The sequence below is a fragment of the Hydra vulgaris genome, chromosome 09 (assembly GCF_038396675.1).
Source record: "Hydra vulgaris chromosome 09, alternate assembly HydraT2T_AEP".
Lineage (NCBI taxonomy): Eukaryota > Metazoa > Cnidaria > Hydrozoa > Anthoathecata > Hydridae > Hydra > Hydra vulgaris.
In genome coordinates, this window is record NC_088928.1 from 62,366,810 (window position 1) to 62,388,128 (window position 21,319).

At 26.9% G+C, this 21,319-nt stretch overlaps 1 protein-coding gene across 1 annotated transcript in view; it reads left to right on the forward strand.

Annotated features, from left to right (window-relative positions):
* Nucleotides 1-21,319, forward strand: part of LOC100203904 (acetyl-coenzyme A synthetase 2-like, mitochondrial) — a 63,243-nt gene that overhangs the window by 10,496 nt on the left and 31,428 nt on the right. The window contains exon 2 of the mRNA XM_065806285.1: nt 2,201-2,297. Within this exon, the coding sequence (XP_065662357.1) occupies nt 2,201-2,297 (97 nt within the window). The remainder of the gene's footprint in view (nt 1-2,200; nt 2,298-21,319) is intronic.

Genomic DNA, 21,319 nt, shown 5'->3' on the forward strand with positions numbered 1-21,319 from the left:
CTTGCGCTTTTTAAAGTTTTGAAAAACTTTTTAAGATTTGCAGAAATATATATAATTTAATAGAATATGTAGAACTATTATGTTTATTATAGTTTTCATTTTTTAATGTGTGTTTAACAACAACCAATAATATGATATTTTATTATAAAATATTTAATATTATAAATATAATAGTATCCTATTGAGAATTTAATAATAACTTATAATACTCATATAAGTTATTATTAAGTATAATAACTTATTAAATACTCATTAATGTATTATTATTTTTAAATGTTTTAAAAAAGAAATGTCAAAGCAACTTTTATTTTATTTTTAGTTCCTTAATTTAAATTTCTTCAAGTTTTTTTATAAGCAACCCTCGGAATTAGGAAAATTTTTTTTCCTAATTTCGAGGAACTCAAAAATTATTTGATTCAAAGGTTTTATGATAAAATATAGAAACGAGGTTGGCAATTTTTTGCCGACCTCAAACACTTTCAGGTCGGCAGTTAAGTCTGCATTACTGAATGCCGTCCCTTATTCCGAGGGTTGTATAAGTAAATAAATTTAACATACTAAATTAATATAAAATAAAGAGAAAAATTCACTATTTTGTATTAATGGATAATAATTTACAGTCATATTGTATATCAGTTATCATTAATTTGCACGCACTTTGCAAATGTGTAAAAAATTGTTTTGAATTAATAAAAAATTAAGATATATAAAATTGATATGTAAATAAAATTATCAATGAGAATAAGTAATAAGTTCAGTCACTGCTTACCAGTATTATAATTATTAATTAGTTAATTTGCTTAAATATTAAGTCTAAATCTTTTTAATAGATTTTTAACAGTCTAGAGTTGTATACAATAAAAAAAAGTGGAAGGTTTTCTGAAATTTTGTTTTTAAAATTTAGAGCTTCAAAGTATGAACAAAACATGTTTACACTACTAAAGTTTTTATTTTCAGAAAAATCAGAAATTTTAAATGACCATTTCTCATGAACCGCAAAAAATGTTATACTGAAATTTTCAGGAACTGCTTTTCTCATTGATATAAACCAACCCACCAAGTTTCATCAAAATCTGAGATGGTCCATGTAGGACCTTGGTCTATTAGGCATGCTATGTGTAATTAAGACAATTTTAAAATATTATAGCGTTTTTATAATATTTTGCTGACTGTGACATAATTTCGTTAAATGATATGTGGATTATGGAAAAACAAAAAAAAAACGAAATTATAAATTTTGCCGTAACATAAAAAAAAAGGTTTGTAGCAAAAAATCACAAGCAAAAGATTCTTTTTTATTTTTTTAAATTCTTCCTAAAATCACGATTGCTTGTCTAAATTTAAATGAGAATGTAACTAAAATTAAGTTAATACTGTTGAGTTATATAGATCTAAAGACTCTAAAATGGTGTTCTTTAGATTACAATTAGAGGTAATAAAAAAGTTTTGAAAAAACTATATAAAAAAGAGAAAAGTTTCTTTAAACTAAAAAAATTGAAGCAAAAATTATAACATCTAAAGCTTTTGTTTGAACATAACACGCTGACAATGTTACGCTTATTCCAAATAAAAGAATTCAAATAATTTATAAATACCCTAACCACAGTGGAATGGCGAAAATAATGCAATAGTTATTAGAGTAAATTGTTAGCAAAAAAGCGAATTTTTAGGATAGATTTCACTAGCTACTGCAAGCCCCAAGCTGTCATAGTTAAGAGATCAAATTCAAGATCTGCCTGTTTTAACCAATCAGAAAGTGACAACATTTTTTTGTCAATACTAATGTATATAGTTGTGTCTTCAATAAATATTTTATATTTGTTAATTGTCTGAGAAAAAATTATGTAATGATGAGTCTAACAACCTTTGCTATGATTTTATATATATATATATATATATATATATATATATATATATATATATATATATATATATATATATATATATATATATAAATATATATATATATATATATATATATATATATATATATATATATATATATATATACACACACACACACAAACACACACACATATATATATGCATATAATTTGAATTTAATTTGCAGGATCTCACAATCCAGTATTGACCACCAGTATTAGTTTTTGTTTCAATTTAAAATATAATTTAAAATTATATCAATATATTTAAAGTAGTAAACATCTTTTTATTTGTAAATAATTTGTCTCTTAATTAGAGAACTGTCTTGATAGACATGTAAAAGAAGATCCAAACCGTGTTGCACTTATTTGGGAAAGAGATGAACCTGGAACTCATGTTAAGGTCACTTACAGGTACTTTAAATTTAATAATATATTAAAAAGTAAATATCTAAAATTATTAAGTCCAGGGCTCGAATTAACGTAAAAAAATCTAATCGCGATTTTTTTGTTGCTCATAACCCCTCCTCCACTCCCGCCGGAGGGGAGGGGGCATTATTTATTTTAACTTATTTATAATAACATATATAATAAGTCTCATTTTTGCATAAGATGTCATAACATTTACGTTCAGCGGTTGTAAAGTAGCTTTAGTTATAATTTACATTATTACTATTATTATATTGCATTAAATCTATTGGCTGTATTTTTGTAAAATCAATGAACTTGATATAATCTTCTTTTAATTAATTATTTCATTTTCTATTTTATTTACATATTTTAAACTGTTTAACACAACTAGAATATTTAATTTTCTATAAATTTTTAACAGTAAACAAAATTATTTAAAACTCTAACAAAACAATCTATAAATTTGAAACAGTTATAAAAAACTATTAAAAATGACAAAACATTATCGTGATAAAATGTTAAAACTTAACATTTTCACGAAAACCCGCACAATCACAAACAAGAATGATAATTAAATTCTTATTAAGTAAGTTTTCTTATCTAAGTAACCTTATCAAATTCCCATGATATTTCTATCTATTGCTTTTTCATTCAATGTATTTTTTAATAAAAGTTAGCGTTCACCTTTTTCATTCAATAAAATAAAGCGAAAGAAAAAAATGTGTCTAAATAATAGAATCTTTTACGATCTAATACTTTTTTTGATTTTTGATTTATGTTTTGCCAAGTAATACGCAATATTAAACTTTTTCCGTAATGAGTCAGCGTCTTTTACAGCCATTTTACGTAAACCACGACTGATTGGAGTATTATGAATAACATGGTTAGGTAATGAAATTGAACCTAATGTTTGTTGATGAATTCGCGTGGCCTCTTTATGTTGCGCACTGCTCAAGTGCGATGCCAGTGAATCTTTTTTTATAGATATTGTTCCTGGTTTGATCCAGGTCAAGGAAAACAATTTTGTTTGACTTATCCATTTTTCAAATTGTTTACATAAACTGCATCTTAATCTTATAACTTCATTTCCATGTAAGTCGTATTCTAACTCGCAATTAAAATGTTTTTCCCACTTTTTAACTGTAGATAATCTGCATCTGTGGTCCTTATTTGCATCCATTTATTGCTATTAATTTAAAATTAGCAAGTGTACTAACAAACTTTAAAGTTTTTTTTTAATAACTATTTCTACTATGCCTTCCACTATTCTTCGCAAAATAAACTTATAAAAATATCATTAAATTTGTTCATAATGAATGAGCTAAATCGGAATAAAGCCCTTGAGAATTCTAGTTAAGAAAGTGACTTTTCAATCAATTAACTTTTATTTCTTTTTTCAATCAAAATCTTTTATTTCTTGATTCGAATAGGTATTTAATCAATTAAATTTTTCCTTCCTTAACAATCGGTCTTTTTCCTGCATTTGAATATTTTTGCTAATTGATTTTCTAAATCTTTTATTTTTCTTTCTTTTACTTTATGTTCCGCTTTAAAAAAAAAATTATCATTACAGAAGTCACTGCAGTTTTATACTGTAAAAGAACACTAAATATTCGAGAATAGAGTATCAATCTTCTAAAATAAAAAAGAATAATCACGAAAAAAAGAAAGATTGCGAAAAAACAAATTTTAAGAAAAAACTAATCGTGAAGGTGCGAAAAGTAATCGCGATGCACTTAATTCGAGCCCTGAAGTCATTTAAAATTAATAACTTACTATATAAAGTGAGATATTAAGTTAAGTATTATAAATTATTAAGAGCCGTTATCGATAAGAGTCAGACAATTTTTTTAAAAAAAGTACATGAATCTCATCAGTTCTGCTCTTATTTACATATTTGCTTTACATAATAGAAAATATTTTATTCATTTTTATATTATACAACTAATCCAAGAGTGTTTTTATTTATTTTTATATACATAAAAACTAAACTTCACATGTATATTAAAATAGATTTAAAAAAAGGATAAACATTGACAGCAAACATTGAAAACGATACAAGACAAAAAAAAATAATAATAATAATTGAGAAAATACAATATTTGTATTTTCATGGTTTGGTTGTAAAATATTACAACCAAACCATGCTAAACAGCTGAAAGTGAATAAAATGTAAAATAAGCCTAAAAACTGTAATAAAAGAATATTTGCGTCGAGTATAAAAAGTTAAAAATAACACACTATTAAAATAAATTAATAAAGGCGATAATACAAGTTTTGTAAAACTTCCTTCTGTCAAGAGTTTGTGTTAACCGGCGTTTCATGCACCATTCAACATCTGCTTTATATCCACCTTTCTCTTGCTTTCAAAGTGTGACTTTTAAATTGATTAAAATATATTTAGCAGCTATTCACTTTATTGTCATCAAAAAATTGTACTTTGAGGCTGTTCAAATAATACATGATACTTTTTTTGTCGTTTTTCTAACACCCCCCTCCCCTATGTGACATTTTGTGGCATTTTGAAGAACCCCACCCTGTGTGACATGACAAAAAAATTTTTTATAAGTTTATGTTTTAATAATACTTTAAGTTTAATAAACTTAATAATACTTGTTGTTCCGCCATGTCGATATTTGAAAATTGGACGAGTTTTAGTCAATTTGCTTATTTTGCATTATGTCATACTTTAAGAAGCATTTCAAAAAATCAGCCGTGAAAAAAACATTTCTTAAAAAACTTTTCCGACTTAGACCGCTATAAAAACCGAAGCCAAAAGGTTTGAAAAAAGTATTAACTGGAAATATGTTGATTTAAGTGTTCACTGCCATATACAAAAAAAACTTATGTGTGATCTTTACTTACTCTATATAAAAATCAATTTGAAAAAAGGTAAAAATCTGATTTTTTTAAATAATTTTTAGGTATATTCACATATATAATAAATACTTTACAACATTATATAGAGACTAGTATATAGGTGGTAAAATGATTACAATATAAATGAATAGAACAAGTCACTGGTATTAAAAATAAAATTAGCATATATTAAAATCGGAGAGTTTTAACTGTCAGTATTTTATTTTAAATACTGTTATAGTATATTATATTACAATATTCGCCTGTTCTTGTATTGCCATTCTGAATTCATTTTCATCACCTTGATTGTTATTTTCAATATTTTTTCATTCATTCATTGTTTTCAATGTTTTTACATTGTTATCATTATTGTGATTATTATTCATTAGTTGTTTTTTTTTCAATTGGCTGATTGCTTGCTGTTAAGCATAAGAAAATCTAAAACTGCTTCTTACTGGTAGCGCCCACTCATACCTTGAAACAAAGGTATGATAGGATATTGATCATGTGCAGTTTTGAAAGTCGTTTCAGGTATAGTATATTCCAATATCTCCACAATTTTATATGTTCTGTAAAATACTGTATTGAATGATATGAACTGACATTCTTGATAGCTTCACCTAAAAACGATGTTTTATCACCATTAGTTTGTAATATAACTATTTTTGGATTACTTCAAACATTTCCATAATGTAATGCTGTCTAAAGGTCTATTGCTTTAGTTAAGTTATTGCCTGCATTAATAAGCGATATTGTCTAGCCCTGTTAAGCACTAGTGATCGTTCGATTGCACATAAGATCCTCCAGAGTTAACTATCAGACAACAGTTCATAATGTAGCAGTGGTGTCAACTATATTCATATATATATATATATATATATATATATATATATATATATATATATATATATATATATATATATATATATATATATATATATATATATATATATATATATATATATATATATATACAGTACTGTGAATATGTTTTAGACCACTTACATTTTTTCAAAAAATCCTGGAGAATTCTTCTCTTATATTTAAATTTGTAGTTCTATATTATAAACCTATTAAAACACATGTAATTCACACAAAATATGGAACAATTGCAAACTTTTTAATGTCAAATATAAAAAACTCCTAATATCTATTATGTCCTCCTTTTGCCTTAATCCCAGCCAATAATCGCCGGGGAATAGATTCGTACCAGTTAGTTATAAAATCCTGGGGTATGTTCTGTCATTCTCTTTGAAATACTTCAAAACATTCTTCAGCATTTCGGGGAGCATGTTCAACCTTTCCGTCCAGGTAATCCCAAATATACTCAATTATATTTAAATCTGGACTCATTATTTAAATATATTTAAATCTGGACTCAGGCCAGGTCATTAATTCCAGTACTCCTTCCTCTGCCATTTCATTTAAATAATTTTTTGCCACTCGGAAACAATGTTTTGGGTCATTGTCCTGCTGCAGAATAAAATTATGACCAATTAGTTTCATTCCAGAAGATATAGCATGGTGCCTTAGGATATCCACATAATGTTCCCAGTGAGTTGCCCCTCTATTTTGATCAAATCACCTACTCCAGATAAAGATAAACAGCCCAAAACTTGTATAGAGCCTCCTCTGTGTTTAATAGTAGGGTTTAAACATTCTGGCTAATAAGCTTCTCCAATTCTTCTTCGAACATATTGGCGTCTTTTTGTTCCAAAAATTTCAAATTTGGACTCATTGGTGTACAGAACCCGATTAAATATTTCCTGGGCCTAATTTTTGTGTTGTTTTGCATATTTAAGTCGTTTTTCTTTATTGCCATGCCGTAATGTTTTTCGAATTGCAACACACCCTCTTAATCCCGATTTGAGTAGGTGTCATTGAATACAAGAAGAGCTGACATTTTTCCCAGTTGCTGTATTAATGTCCTTTGTCAACTCGGTTGACAAAGGATATAAATACAGCAACCTTCTTTATGAAGCACAATAACTTTTTGTCTCTCTATTAAAGATATTTTACCCATTTAATTAATCTAAAAATGCTAACTAAACATTTAAAAATAAAAACAAATATTTAATTTATCTAAAAAATTGTAAATACGTCTACTTATACAAGTGGTTTAAAACATATTCACAGTACTGTATATATGTATACATACATACATATACAGCATGGAAAATAATAGCCAGTTAATGACCGCCCGAATGACTAAAATTACTATTTTGACCTCCCTAAATGAATTCTTGCCGGTCATGGTTGACTGGTAGAAAAAAATATTAGATTTTTGAAAAGCAAGGTTTGACAAATAGTCAGGGTGTAATTTGGAAAATTAATATACTAAAATTTCATAAAATTATTTAAGTTTTGATTATGCATTTAAAATAATTTTATTGTTTACGATATGTTACTTTAATTCGCTTTGTTTTTAATATTAAATATGACGTAAACTATATCTATTAATTTTTTTGCTTCACTTCTTTTGATTACTTTTATTTTACTGGTGGTAAAAATCCTTTTTTTCATAAATGATTAAAGCTCTTATTTTATTATTTTAATACATTGTTTTAATAATAATAAAATAAAATAGTTTTTGTATTTAACTAAGAACTTTTTTTTTCAACTGTACTTTTAACTTTGTTTTTATTTTCTTTAAATCTTTGTATTTATTTTATGGTAAATTTTTGCCGCAAATGGTATAAATGAATATATTATAGTTAATTTAATAGCACAATAGCACCTTTTTTTCTCTATAATAAGATTCCTATATATATATATATATATATATATATATATATATATATATATATATATATATATATATATATATATATATATATATATATATATATATATATATATATATATATATATATTTAGTGAATATTTTGTTTTACGTAACATCAGCAGTTTTTATAGTAATGTTTCATAAAACTGTCTTCTTAATATTAAGTATTCTGTTTAATGAGAGTTAACAATGTTATTGTTAACTAACTAGCATTAGCAGTTTTTAAAATGGTTTTAATGGGCAGAGAAATAAGATGTGCAAGTATTTTTCTTTAGCTTGATTCAGTGATGGATCCAAGATTTTTTGGTGTTTGAGACATAAAGCAAAATCCAAACATTTGTATGTTTATACTTATGTCAAATAATGATGCTTTGCAAAATATTGTGATGGTTGAAGTCTGGGAACAAAAAAGCTCTTAAACTTCTTAAGCAAACGTGAGGGGCAACAAGTTGATAAAATGTTTTTTGTACTATTCTCAACTAGACTTATATTCATCAATAATAATAACCTCCTCAAATTTAGGGGTTTTAAACTTTATATGATAATATCATATAAAGATATACCATAATTTTTGAATGTTGAGAAATAATACTATAAAACTTAAAATTTATTAATATAAGTCTAGTTGAGAATAGTACAAAAAATATCTTATCAACTTGTTACCCCTCATGTTTAGGGTGGGCAGAGAGAATGAAATTAAAAGGCTTTTATGTTCCAAGCCTCCAATCATCGCAATTTTTTCTAAAGCATCATTATTTGACATAAATATAAACATACAAATGTTTGAAGTTTGCTCCATATCTGTAAGTTAGCTATCTCAAACACAAAAAATTTTGGGTGCGTCATTTTTTTTTTGTACTTATTCAATCTTTAAATTAAATTTTTTCGTAGTTTTTCCCACCATTTGCAATTTAAAGTTATTTTTAAATAAACTTAAATTTATCAATAGTACGTTTGCTCATTTTATTTTATTATTAATGAAGGAATCAGACAAAGCATATATTTGAAAAAATATTTTTAGTGAAAACTTCGTTTTATGCAGGGATGTGGAGTCGTTAAAAAAAAAGCTCCGACTCCAATCGTTGAAATTTTCAGAGTACAACTCTGACTCCAAAGCAAAGTTTTTAAAAAATCTTTGAATTCTTTAAAAAATATTGCGCGATAATTTAAAAAAAAATTTTTGTGAACTATATGAAAAGTTCTTTGAAGGTTTAATATTTTGTATATGCATTTGCAATATCGAGAAGTTCTACTATTGGAGTCAGAGTCGCAATTTTGTTTAGCGACTCCGACTCTGCTAAAAAATTGTATTCAAAATATATTTAAAAAAAAATTTAAAATTAAACTACTTCAATGGTATCAAAATTTCTTTTTTAATTGAATGAAAATCTGTGTGCGCTTTATTTTAAACTAATAACATTAGCTGATAATTTGAATGTTACTTGCGTTTCCATTGAAAAATCAGTTGGTTTTATTTAAAACTATTGTTTTAATAGGAATATAAATTCGTTAATTTTTAAACATTTTTTTTTTTGTATTTATAAAACTCAGTCATAAAATTTTTGTAAAACTCATAAGAACCATTACTAAGATAAAAGTTTAAAAAAAAAAAAAAGTAAAAATTTTGACTTTCCAAAAAAAATAGTTGACCCTCAATTCCGTCAGTTAGCCGGTCAAATTGACCCTTTGCCTTCAATTTCTTATTTTTCATGCTATATATATATACACAGATACGTTGTTTTTGTTTAAAAAAATTGTATATAATCTTAAATTTAGTGTTATTATAATTAAATTTTATCTAAATAAAAGATTATTATAGTTCTATTATATAATAATAAAAATAATAATATATAAATTATAATAATTATATAATAATGAGATTATTATTAAAATCTTTATAATATTCTCAAAAGCAACCTTTTAGGGACCTTTTGATAATACTTCTTCATTTTCAGCATATAAGCAATAGGTTGATATAATTTAGCGAAATGTTGATATTAATTTTAAGTTCTAAATGCGATGTTCAATAAGTTTCATCTCAATCAGAGTTTGTTAAGGTTGGATTCCATATAGTCATTAAAGTTTGTTAAGGTTGGATTCCATATAGTCATTAAAGTTTGTTAAGGTTGGATTCCAAATATTGCATAACTTGTTGTGTGACAATAGTCGTGCGACTATTGTTGCACAACAAGTTATGCAATATTTGTCCTATGACCAGCTGTTTTAGAAGTGCTTAAAACTAATGTTTTTATTGTCAGTTCTGTAATGCATGGCAAATATTTTGTTTTGTTTTATTACTCATTATAATATTATGAGCCTGTTAGTGGTTTTATGGTATATGTGTTTTTAGTTGAGCACAACAAAATATTGTAAAGGTATAAGTTAAAAAATGTATGGTACAGTAGTTAAAGATTTTTTTAATTAAAATAACAAGTTAAAAATCTGCATGAAACTTTTGTTTAACTTATTCTTGTTAAGAAATAATTATCAGGAATCCTCACAACTTAGGCGCCTATTCAACGGGGGCAGTTTGTGATATTATATTATTAGTTTAATGCTGTAGCTTGTTAAAATACTTAATTAGAACCAGCATTAAATCTTCTGTCCCAGTTCAAGATATACAATCAGACTCAGCAATAGCTGTATTGCCATCTATCAAGCAGCCAGTGTCACCAATGGCTTTGGCTACCTCCAACAAGCTTCAGAACGATCTGATTCAACTGAATCTTCTTGTTATGCACCTGCCAAGCAGATTTCTAGAAAATCAATCCTTAAATTTCTAAATTCCTGGCTTGACATGTACAAATGGCTTAATTATTACAAAGACAAAAATAAAATGTTCTGTTCAGTATGTCAAAGGAATAAAACTAACAAGGCCGCTTATTCAAAATTTACCACAGAAGGATTTATTCATTGGAAAAAAGCCATTATAAGATTTAATATGCATGAAAAATAAGCAAATTACTGATATTACCAAAGAATCATACAAAGATAAAGGTATAAATATATCTTCACAAATTTTGTCCTCGCACCAAAAATGTGTGAAGGAATCAAGAGAAGCTCTCCATAATATTATTTCCACTGTTGCCTTACTCGCAAGACAAGGTCATACAGATGAAGCTTGAGTCAGTTTTTAAAATGTAGAGCTACAGAAATTTGAGTCAGTTTTTAAAAGGTAGAGCTACAGATGTTTCACAATTGAGTTCTTGGTTACTGAGAACGAAATATAAATGGATTTTGCATGAAATAATAAACAGTTTCCTTGAAATAGTAGTATCCAAAATAATCATAGTTATTACTGCCAAAATTAAGAAGGTTAAATATTTTTCAATAATGCTTGATGCGACCATTTTGTCCTACACAATGGATATTGCGATACACATCGCTTTAAAAAAAAAAGAGGGTCCTGCCTCATTTTTTCAGTATTACATAGTTCTGAAAAGAAATTTTGTAATTCCTATAAATAATGTAGTTCAGTATTTTTTTCAACTGGATTAGACAGATACATCTATTATGTTGAAAATTACTAGTAGCATCCTAAAACATTTGGAAGGAGCTAATACCGTAAAAGTTTACATTTAAAAACATGCACTGATATTATTGATGCATTAAAAAACACCTGTTACAACATGAAGAAAAAAAATTTAATTCTGCCATGTGGGAAGATTTAAAAGAGGAATTGAAACTTATTGGTTTATATGAACCTAATGAACCAATGAAGGAAAAAAAATCGTCTTTCATAGACGTTTTAAATAATTTGAAATGTCATGAAAATAGCATGATTCATTTATCAGCTATAACTGTGCATTTAATTATGAGAGTTCCGATAACAACATGTACTACAGAGCGATCATTTTCTATGCTAAGAAGAATGAAGACATACTTAAGAAATACAATGACCCAGAAGAGATTAAATCACTTGCCCATTATCAATTGTCGCAATAAAGAACTGGATATTCTGGATATGGGGAAGATTAGTAATAAATTTGTAAGAAAGACAACCATTCAAAGCAATATTTTTGCTATAAAAATTGTTAGTTCATAAGTTAATAAAAAAAACCATATTTTTAATTATTCATGTAAGGACGGAAAAGCTAGGAGGAAATTTTTGCCTCCTAGCATTTCCATTCACCCCCTTGGTCAAAATGAAAAGTTGGCGCTTGTGCCTCGCAACACTTCTGGCAAAACGAAGACTTTGCTCAACAGCTTTAATACTAATGGAGAATGTTTCTCTTAACTTTATCTTAATTAATTAATAAATTAATATTTAAAAAAAGATTATATTTAGATAAAAATAATATATAAACTCTTAATTATATGAACCAAAATTATTTTTAGAACAATGGAAAGTAGTATAAAATATTGTCTCCTGAACTGCCAGCTGACACTTTACAATTAATTACTAGCTCTAAGAACAATGCAAAATAAGAATAAATTAAAAAAACACAAATTTTTTGATTCATCATGGTATGGTTTTGCCAGCCATATGTGATGCAAAATATCGCTTGACTTTGGTAAACATAGGTAGTTATGGAAGAGATAATGATGTTTTAATACTCAATGAAAGTAAAATGGGTAAAGCTTTTAAGAACAACTTATTTACTTATGGCACACAAGTACCACTAGTGCTAGTTATTCTTGCAATAAAACTTAATGAAGCCTTTTTCTGGTAAAAACTTGACAATCAAAAAGCGTATTTTTAATATTGATTATCTAGGACTAAACAGACAATTAAAAACAGGTTAAGAATTATGGTCGCTAAATAGTCCAATAAAAGTAACCCCTGAAATTATTGAAAACATCATAAAAGCTGCAATTTGTTTACATGATTACTCAAGGCTCAACAATGGTATTCACTATGTACCATCTGGGTTTGTTGGTTAAGAAACAAATTCTTGTGAAGCTAATCCTGGAGAATGGTTTACATATTTTACCGTGATATACAAACAATCAATATATACAACCGGTGCTAGCACTTTAAGATCAACACAGAATATTTTAATCATCCAAGTGGGTCTTTGTCATGGCAACAAAACTAACTAGTTGTGTCATGGCAACAAAACTAACTAGTTGTAACTAGTTGTGGACACAATCTTGCAGGAACAATGAAAAAATCTTTTTTTAATATTTTTAATATACTGCTATAATAGTTAACATTAAAGTAAAACGTTACACTTAAAATAAAATGTAACACTTATGTAAAATGTTGAAATTTTTAAACAACTGGTAATGTTATATATCAGGCAACAATATCTGGAATTTCTAGAGCAGCTAAATATGGCTGAATGTTCACTTTAGTTACTTCTTGAGTTTTAGAGGGTAATCTCTTGATTGATGCAAAAATAGATTTACAAAAATGTATAATATTATTGTTTTCTTTAGGTGCACAAACTCCTAATGTTGCATTAATATTGTTTGTAGTACTGAATATTGCATCTTGTAGTTTAAGTTTTCATTAAATAAAGGTCTTTTCAACTGTTTTATTATATATTCATAGAGATGTTATTTCAGTTAACAATGTTTGTTGATTACTAGTATTAAACTTATGTGTATTATAAAACAAATTTATCACACTTGTATTGTTACTTGAATTTTCTTTTTCTAATTCTATCTGATTACTAGGTTCATCATCATTTATTACTTCCATTACTCATACATGACAAAGGTAAACCTACAATATTTGTTATTGTATCACTGCTTTTGTTGTTTTGTATCTCTGTTGTTGTTATTTTATCACTAATATTAGTTATTGTATCTCTATGATCAATGTAAATACTTAATCATTGCAAAAATTGTGTTCTTTGGTGATATTAATTTGTCCTGAGCCAGAAGATGTACATTTTTTCTCCTCAAAAAGCAGCTGTAAGCTGATCTTATCTTTTTGTATTTTGTTTCATGTTTAAAATCACACTATGTAGTTATTGGATGTGTTTTTACTATTTTAAAAAAATCTGGAAATTTATATATCGTATTTACTTGGTTCAAAAATATGATTCAAAAAACTAAATTTGCTGAGTTAATGTAACGAATCAAAAAAGTAGAAAAGTTGCAAGAAGAAATCATCAAAGAACATCAAGAGAAGATTAAAATTTTGGAGATTAAATTAAGTTTAGTTGAAGTTAAGAACAATGCATTAAAGAAAAAGTAAATGAAGAAAATCCAATAAAAAGTTTTAGTAGCCTTTTTAAAATGGCAAACAGACCTAACATTCCTGCAGTTGATGTTATTAGTGCAATGACAGTTGAGCAAAATGATATAAAACATAAAGAAAAAAATATTGTTATATTTGGCATGACAGAGTCAAATAAACTTGATAATAATGAGTAAGAATTGGACGATAAAAGTGTGTTTTAAAGGTGTTTGAGGAGATTGGTGCTGTTAGCCTTAAAATTGCAAGAATTCATTGTTTTAAAAAAAACACAAATAATAAAAATCCAAGCCCGATACTAGTTAAACTTCAAAGCAAAGTGTTTGCATTGCGGTAATTAAAACAGCAGAGCAATTAAGAAAAAGTAATTACTTCAAAAATGTTTATATAAATTATGATTTAATACCAACTCAATGATATTTTTTCAAACAATTAATAGATAAACGTAATCGACTTAATGACTTAGATAATTAAAACATAAAAGATTATAGAAATGGGATTTGGAATGACATCATCAAATTTCCAATATAATTATCCTGGCTCAAACAATATAAAAAACTTTATTAAATTTATTTATGATTGTCTGTTAAAAGTTTTGAAAACAAATATCCCTCAATTAAAAACAAAGTGCCGCATAAACCAAAAAATAAATTTAAACCAGACTTAAAATCTGACTTAAATTGTTTTAATATCCTTAAATAATAAAATAGATAAATTGCGTTACACCATCAAGGCATATTTTCAATATGCCTTGATGACACCAAGTTTCTACAATTAAGATTTAATCTACATTGCAGAAACTTGGTTGAACGAACTATCTGACACTTAAAGAAAATTACGTATTTTATCGTTGTAATTGTAAAAATAAAAAAATTGGAGGAAGGGTTGCAATTTATGTAAAGAACTCATATGCAGTCACCCTGCCAACTATAAATTGTATAGATACCGAACAAGTTTGGGCTTGCCTAAATTTTGGAATCGAAAAGATTTTAGTAGGTTGCATTTACAAGCCGCCGAACTCAAATGAACTTACTAATGAGAAAATTATAAATATTATAAAAGATGCCAAAAAATTGATTGAAAAAAAATCTTTACAAATCTCATAATAACAGGTAATTTTGATTATAACACAATTAGATGGTTTTTTAACAAAGCACTATCAGTTGGTACTCAAGCTGAAAATTTTGTAAATTGTCTTGAATGTTTTTTAAATCAAGGGGTTGTGAGCCACCGGTCATGAAATAAACATACTAGACTTAATAATAGTAAATAATGCCAATAGAGTTAAATGGATTCAACTTTGAGCTCCTTTAGGTAACATAAAGCAAGGACATCACATAATAACTCGGCAATATATTATAAGTGAAAAAGATGTAAGCAAGACCTAACACCTTTAAAAAAATTTTAAATTAGGAAATTTTTTTGAGATATCAAACTATAATATATAATGCAGTTGTGGTGTAGTTGTAGAGTGCTTGCTTCATAAGCGAGAGGTTCCAAGTTTGATTCGAGCGCTCAACTTGTTTCTCCGCACAGCAGCCTTGTTCGTCAAGGTTCGTGTTTCGGAGTTATAGAGTTGAGAGAGGGTTATAACCACAAGTAGCCTCCTCATCTGTAGTGGCCTTCTCGGCCTAGGGGAGGTGAATTATTTAAAATAAAAACTATATACATGATAAATCAGAGTGCTCTTTCTTGGACAAGAATATAAATGATTGTTGTGAGCTTTTCAATTATCATTACCAAACAGCTTGTAAAAAATCTATTCTATTAGTAAAAATTAATCATAGTAACAGAAAAATATTTCTTAACAAAGAGACTATAAATGATATCAAAAAGAAGAATAAACTCCTGTATATCAATAGATTCTCTTTATGGACAGATAGTTTAAAAAAATCCCAAAAGTAAAGCATAGTAAAGAAAAAAGAGAAGTATATAAAAAAGTTAAAAAAGCAGTTTCATTAAAAGAGTACAATAGAGGTTAAATTTCCCGATATTTGTTGTATTTGGCAAGTATTTTACATTAAAACCTGTCTCTTAAAATTACAAATCAAAAAACTACCAATATTGAGATTAAAAGGTTTTTCATTAAACGATTTCAATTTTAAAATTTATTCTATAATGTTACACTTTATTGTTATATTGGCCAATAATTGTTCAATTTTAAAAATAAAATAAAATAAGCAATACATGTTTTACAGAATGAAGTTCATTAAATATATTTTCACATGATTAAATAAAAATTTCGAGTATATTTGAACCCGATGAAAAGTTTAACAAATAAATGCTGTTAATTAAACTTCCATAAGGTTAACTCTTTCGCTACCAACCGTTTAAACAAAAATCATAATGCGTATCTTTTGAATAAAATTTGGATTACATATTGACAACTAATTAAAATTAGAATATAAAATCTTTTTAAAGGCATAACAAACTATATGCCAATAGAAAGCTAAACAAATGAACTTTTTAATAAGTTTTAAACATGCACCATTGAACAATAAGAAATGCAAAGTGCTTATAAGCATTAAATACTTCTACAATACTTCAACGAAATACGCTTTTATGAGTTAAATTTTACAGTGTTAGCGATGCTTTATTTTAGAACTAAATTTAAAGATGTTTTTTTTTAATCAAGGATTACTCACGATTTTTAACTTTGTCAAATGATAACTTTTTATAATAACACAATATGGCTCTTATTTGTTCTTGATTATATAATATAACAATATGTATAACAATAAATATAACACAAAAATAATTTAAAGCAACAGACGAGATTAAAATATCTGAAATATTTTATTCATACTTTTTATGCGAACTTCGCGAAAATTAAAAATAAAATAACTAAAGACATTCTACAGTAATTTATAATGAAAAGAAAACTTTTATATAATAATAAGTAACTAAACAAATTTTTAAGTAATCTATTATAATTAAAAAAAATTCGATAATTCGATTAAAAAAAAAAAGAATTTTCGATTTCTTATCAAAGTTCTACAATGATGTCATTTACTAAAACTCTTTAGAAATAAACGCGCTTGAATAAATTATAGTATGTAGATTGCGGCATATATTTTAAAGACTTTCACATATTTTAATAAAATGAACTTTTAAGATAAGATTGCTTAGATCTAGTAAAAATTCATTTAGTTTTAGATTTGTAATCAATTTTTCAAAGTTTTCCAGTCAAAATTTTATGATATGAATGATTGTTACTTTTGACAAAATGTTATTAAATAAACTTTTTTTTTTTCTTTTTTTTTTTTTTTTAATTATTATTTTCGATTAACAATAATTATTTTTATCTAGATCTTTATAAAAAAAATTAAAAATAAAATTCCAAATGTTTATTTAAAAAAATTCATTTCAATGTTGAAAAAAAGATTAATGCTTGTGCAAATTTCTTATGTTTTGATTAGTAAAGGGGGTTATCTTATTTGGATATATCTGGAATGCCAAATAATTTTTTCAACTTTTAGTTTTTCCAGAGTTACAAAAAAGTTTTCCGTAAATACAAATTTAAATATGTATTTTTGCAATATATACTTTTATTTTTTTCAGTCATTTTTCATTCAAAAAGAAAAGTTTCTAAAAAATTGAGAAAGCCATCACTTTAAAGCTAAATTAGGACAAATATGAAGAAATATATTCCAGTCTTCTCCATTTAACCAATGCTTTTGGGCTTAAGTCATTACATGCTTGTCCACGTGCCTGCAAAAACTTTAGCATATAACTTTGGCGTATAATAAAACGCTTGCCAAAAAAATAAAAGTGTTTTGTTTTAAATTGCAACAAAATATTTTTGTTCATTTGTTCAACTTTTATGAAAAATGCTTTTTTTTACCAGTTTTTTTTTTTTTTTTTAAATTTATTTATCTAGTATTTATTCATTACATTTTTTCGGCTATTTTTATTTTAATTTTAAATAGCAGAAAAAAATGAATTTTTTAAAACGCACAGTCTAACTTAAAAAATGATCATCCTACCAGCGCTTTTTCAAGGAAAATATATGCCATTCATTTCTGTTTAGCAGCGCTTTCGCGCTCGCCCCACACACCCGCAAAAATTTTAGCCAGCGCATAATAAAACGCTTGCCAAAAAATTAAAAGCATTTTGTTTTAAATCGCAACAAAACATTTTTGTTCATTTGTTCAACTTTTATAAAAATTCTTTTTTTTACCAGTTTTTCTTTAATTATTTTATCTAGTATTTATTCAATACATTCTTTCTGCTATTTTAGTTTTAATTTTAAATAGCAGGAAAAAAAATTGCACAGGCTAAAAAAATTTAAAAAATGACCTTCCTTTTTTTTTGCAAAAAGTTTTCCAGATTTTTTAAATATGACCTAGATGATCTCTGTTAGTAATAGAAAATTGTGTACAGAAAGTGCAGTATCAGCGTGCAGAAAAAGTTGTACAGAAAATACAGAAAATAAACTTTAACTCCAAGACTTTAAAATTGCCCTTTCATTATATTTTTCATTTTTTCAAGTTTTTATGTTTTTCACCTCCCCAAGGCTGTGGGGGCCACTATACTTAAGGAGGCTACTTATATTTATTTTTTATTTTTACTATTTTTTGGTTGTGGTTCTCAACTCTTTAACTCCAAAGCACAAACCTTGACAAACAAGGTTTCTGCTAGCAACCACTATTAGAGTTGGAAGTTACTGCAAGAGAAAAGATGAATTTTATAAAGCAAGATAGCAATTGAAGGGCTCATTGTGAAACAATGACAAGCCACACTTTTTTCAAAAATGAGTTATTATCATTTTTATAATCATAAATAGTATATGCAATAGCCAAAAGATATTAAGGCATAATTCTTAAAATTGGAGCTATAATTATAAAATCATCTTACTGTAGGCACTGATTTTATAGATTTAAATAAAACTTAAAAGTCATTTTTCTCAAATATTTGTTTTTGTGGCTTGTCATTGTTTCACAATAAGCCCTTTAATTAAAAATCAACTTAAAAAATTGCAAATTATATGTATATATATTATTTTTATCTTAATTTACTCCCAACAAAGCTGCAAGCACACACTATTAAGTCGGGAGTTATTAGGAAAATAAAGAATAGAGTTATAGAGCAAGGAAGCAGTTGACAGAAGACAAAAGTTGTAGGTTGTATGAGTCAGGAAAAAATAAAATTAGAATAGAGTTCCAAAGGTTTGAAGTGCAGGAAAAAAACTAGATAAATAAAAGTTTTCAGAGCATGCAGGGACAGATATAGTGAATGACACTTGGCTAAATGATGAGTGAAACAAGAATGAGTTTTAGTCGATGGAACTAAAGATGATAGCTTCTTTAAGCACGGCCATAATAGTATTTGTAGAAAAGAGAATAGATGCAACTCTATGACGATGGGAAAGAGGCTCAAGCTTTGCAGGTAGAGTGGGTCTAACTACATTTACAATGCGTTTTTGGACCTTGTCTAGAAGTGAATAAACACAATTAGAAGAACTAGCCAAAATATGACAACAGTAATTGATACAGGGACAAAAAATAGATTTGTAGAGGTAGAAAATGGAATCAGGAGTTAAAAAATGCAAAGCACGATAAAGAGAAACAACCTTAGCAAATGCTAATTTAGCAATCAGTTGTATATATGGTTACCATGAAATGTCAGTAGTAAACGATAATCCAAGAAGAGGTAAAGAAGAGGACTCTGTAGTGGATTGCAATTCATCAATACAGAAACATCAACTGTATTGCGATAATTATTTCCAGTAAATAACTGAGTTTTGTTGGAGTTAAAAGTTACAAGCCACTGTGAGCCCCAATCTGTTACAAAAGTAAGATCAGATTCAAGATCGCTACCTGTCAAAAAGAGTTTTTGTCTTGCTTATTCTAAGCAATCAAAAAGAGAGATTAATGAGGAAAACAAGATAAAGGGAGAGAATTGCAAAGAAATGATGTTCGAGGAAAAAAACTAGATTAATAAGAGTTTTTAAAGCACTTAGGAATAGTCACAGTAAAAGGATAAGACTTTATTGAATGATGAGTAACACGAGAATGAATTTTAGTAGATGGCACAAGAGACACTAGCTCTTTGGAGCAGCGCTCATTATAACATCATTAGAAGTTCTGCTCCAGATATGGCAACAGTATGAAATACAAGGAGGGGTTTGAGATTTATAGAGATGAAGAATAAAATCTGCAGTAAGAAAGTGGTGAGCATGATAAAGAGATGCAACCTTAGCAAATGATAGTTTTGCAATGGATTTGATATATGATTTCCAACAAAGATTGGAAGTAAGAGGTAATCCAGAAGACAAAGGGTAGATGACTGATCAAGTATATTACCATTCATAAATATAAGAAGATCTAGATTATTGTGATAATGATTAGCTGAAAAAAATTGAGTTTGAATTTAAAAAGTGAATTGAGTCTGAATTTAAGTTCACTAGCCACTGACAGTCCCATGCTGTAGCAGAAGTGAGATCCTTTTAAAGCTCAATTTCCCCCTTCAAGCAATAAGAGAGTGTTGGCTTTTTATCAAGACAAGAACAAATGGTAGTATCATCAGTGAACAATACCACCTTAAATGTGAGAATTCCTGGGAGATCATTAATGTTAAAAAGAAAAAGTATAAGGCTAAGGATAGACCTTGTGGAACTCTTGAAGTTACAGGAAATGTTACTGTTAAATGAAAAATGTTAAAAGTTAAATGAAAAGTTACAGGAAATGAAGAAGAGTGAAAAACTATTTAGATAGTAACACTAAAATCACTGTAGGCCAAAGAGACCACCAGGTTTTATGTCATGTCACTCAAATGTTGTTTCAATCAAATGAAACATTTTTTATTCAAGAGTATTTGTCTCGTAAAAATAGAAAATAATTTTTTTTTAAATCCAAGTAAAATTAAGAGTAAATTGTGTTAATAAAATCGAAAAAAAATTATATGGGTCACAAATGGAGCAAAAGATAAATTGAGGGGGCCTAAACCCATTCAAAAATTTTAGATGTCTATTACAAAAAAGTTTGTATAAATCAAATTATAAATAATTTAAACAAAGTTTAAAACAACAAAAATACTTCAAAATATTAACAATATTAATGTATATGTGGTACATAATCCAACAAAAATCAAATAATTTTTTATTCTGCTCTAGAGCAGCATGTAAAAATTAATACTAAATTCAATTATTCCATTAAAAGTTACAGAAATGTTCTCCATGTTGAGTTTATTTGAATTCAGAATGAATCCTTCAAATTGTTCAGCAAACTGACT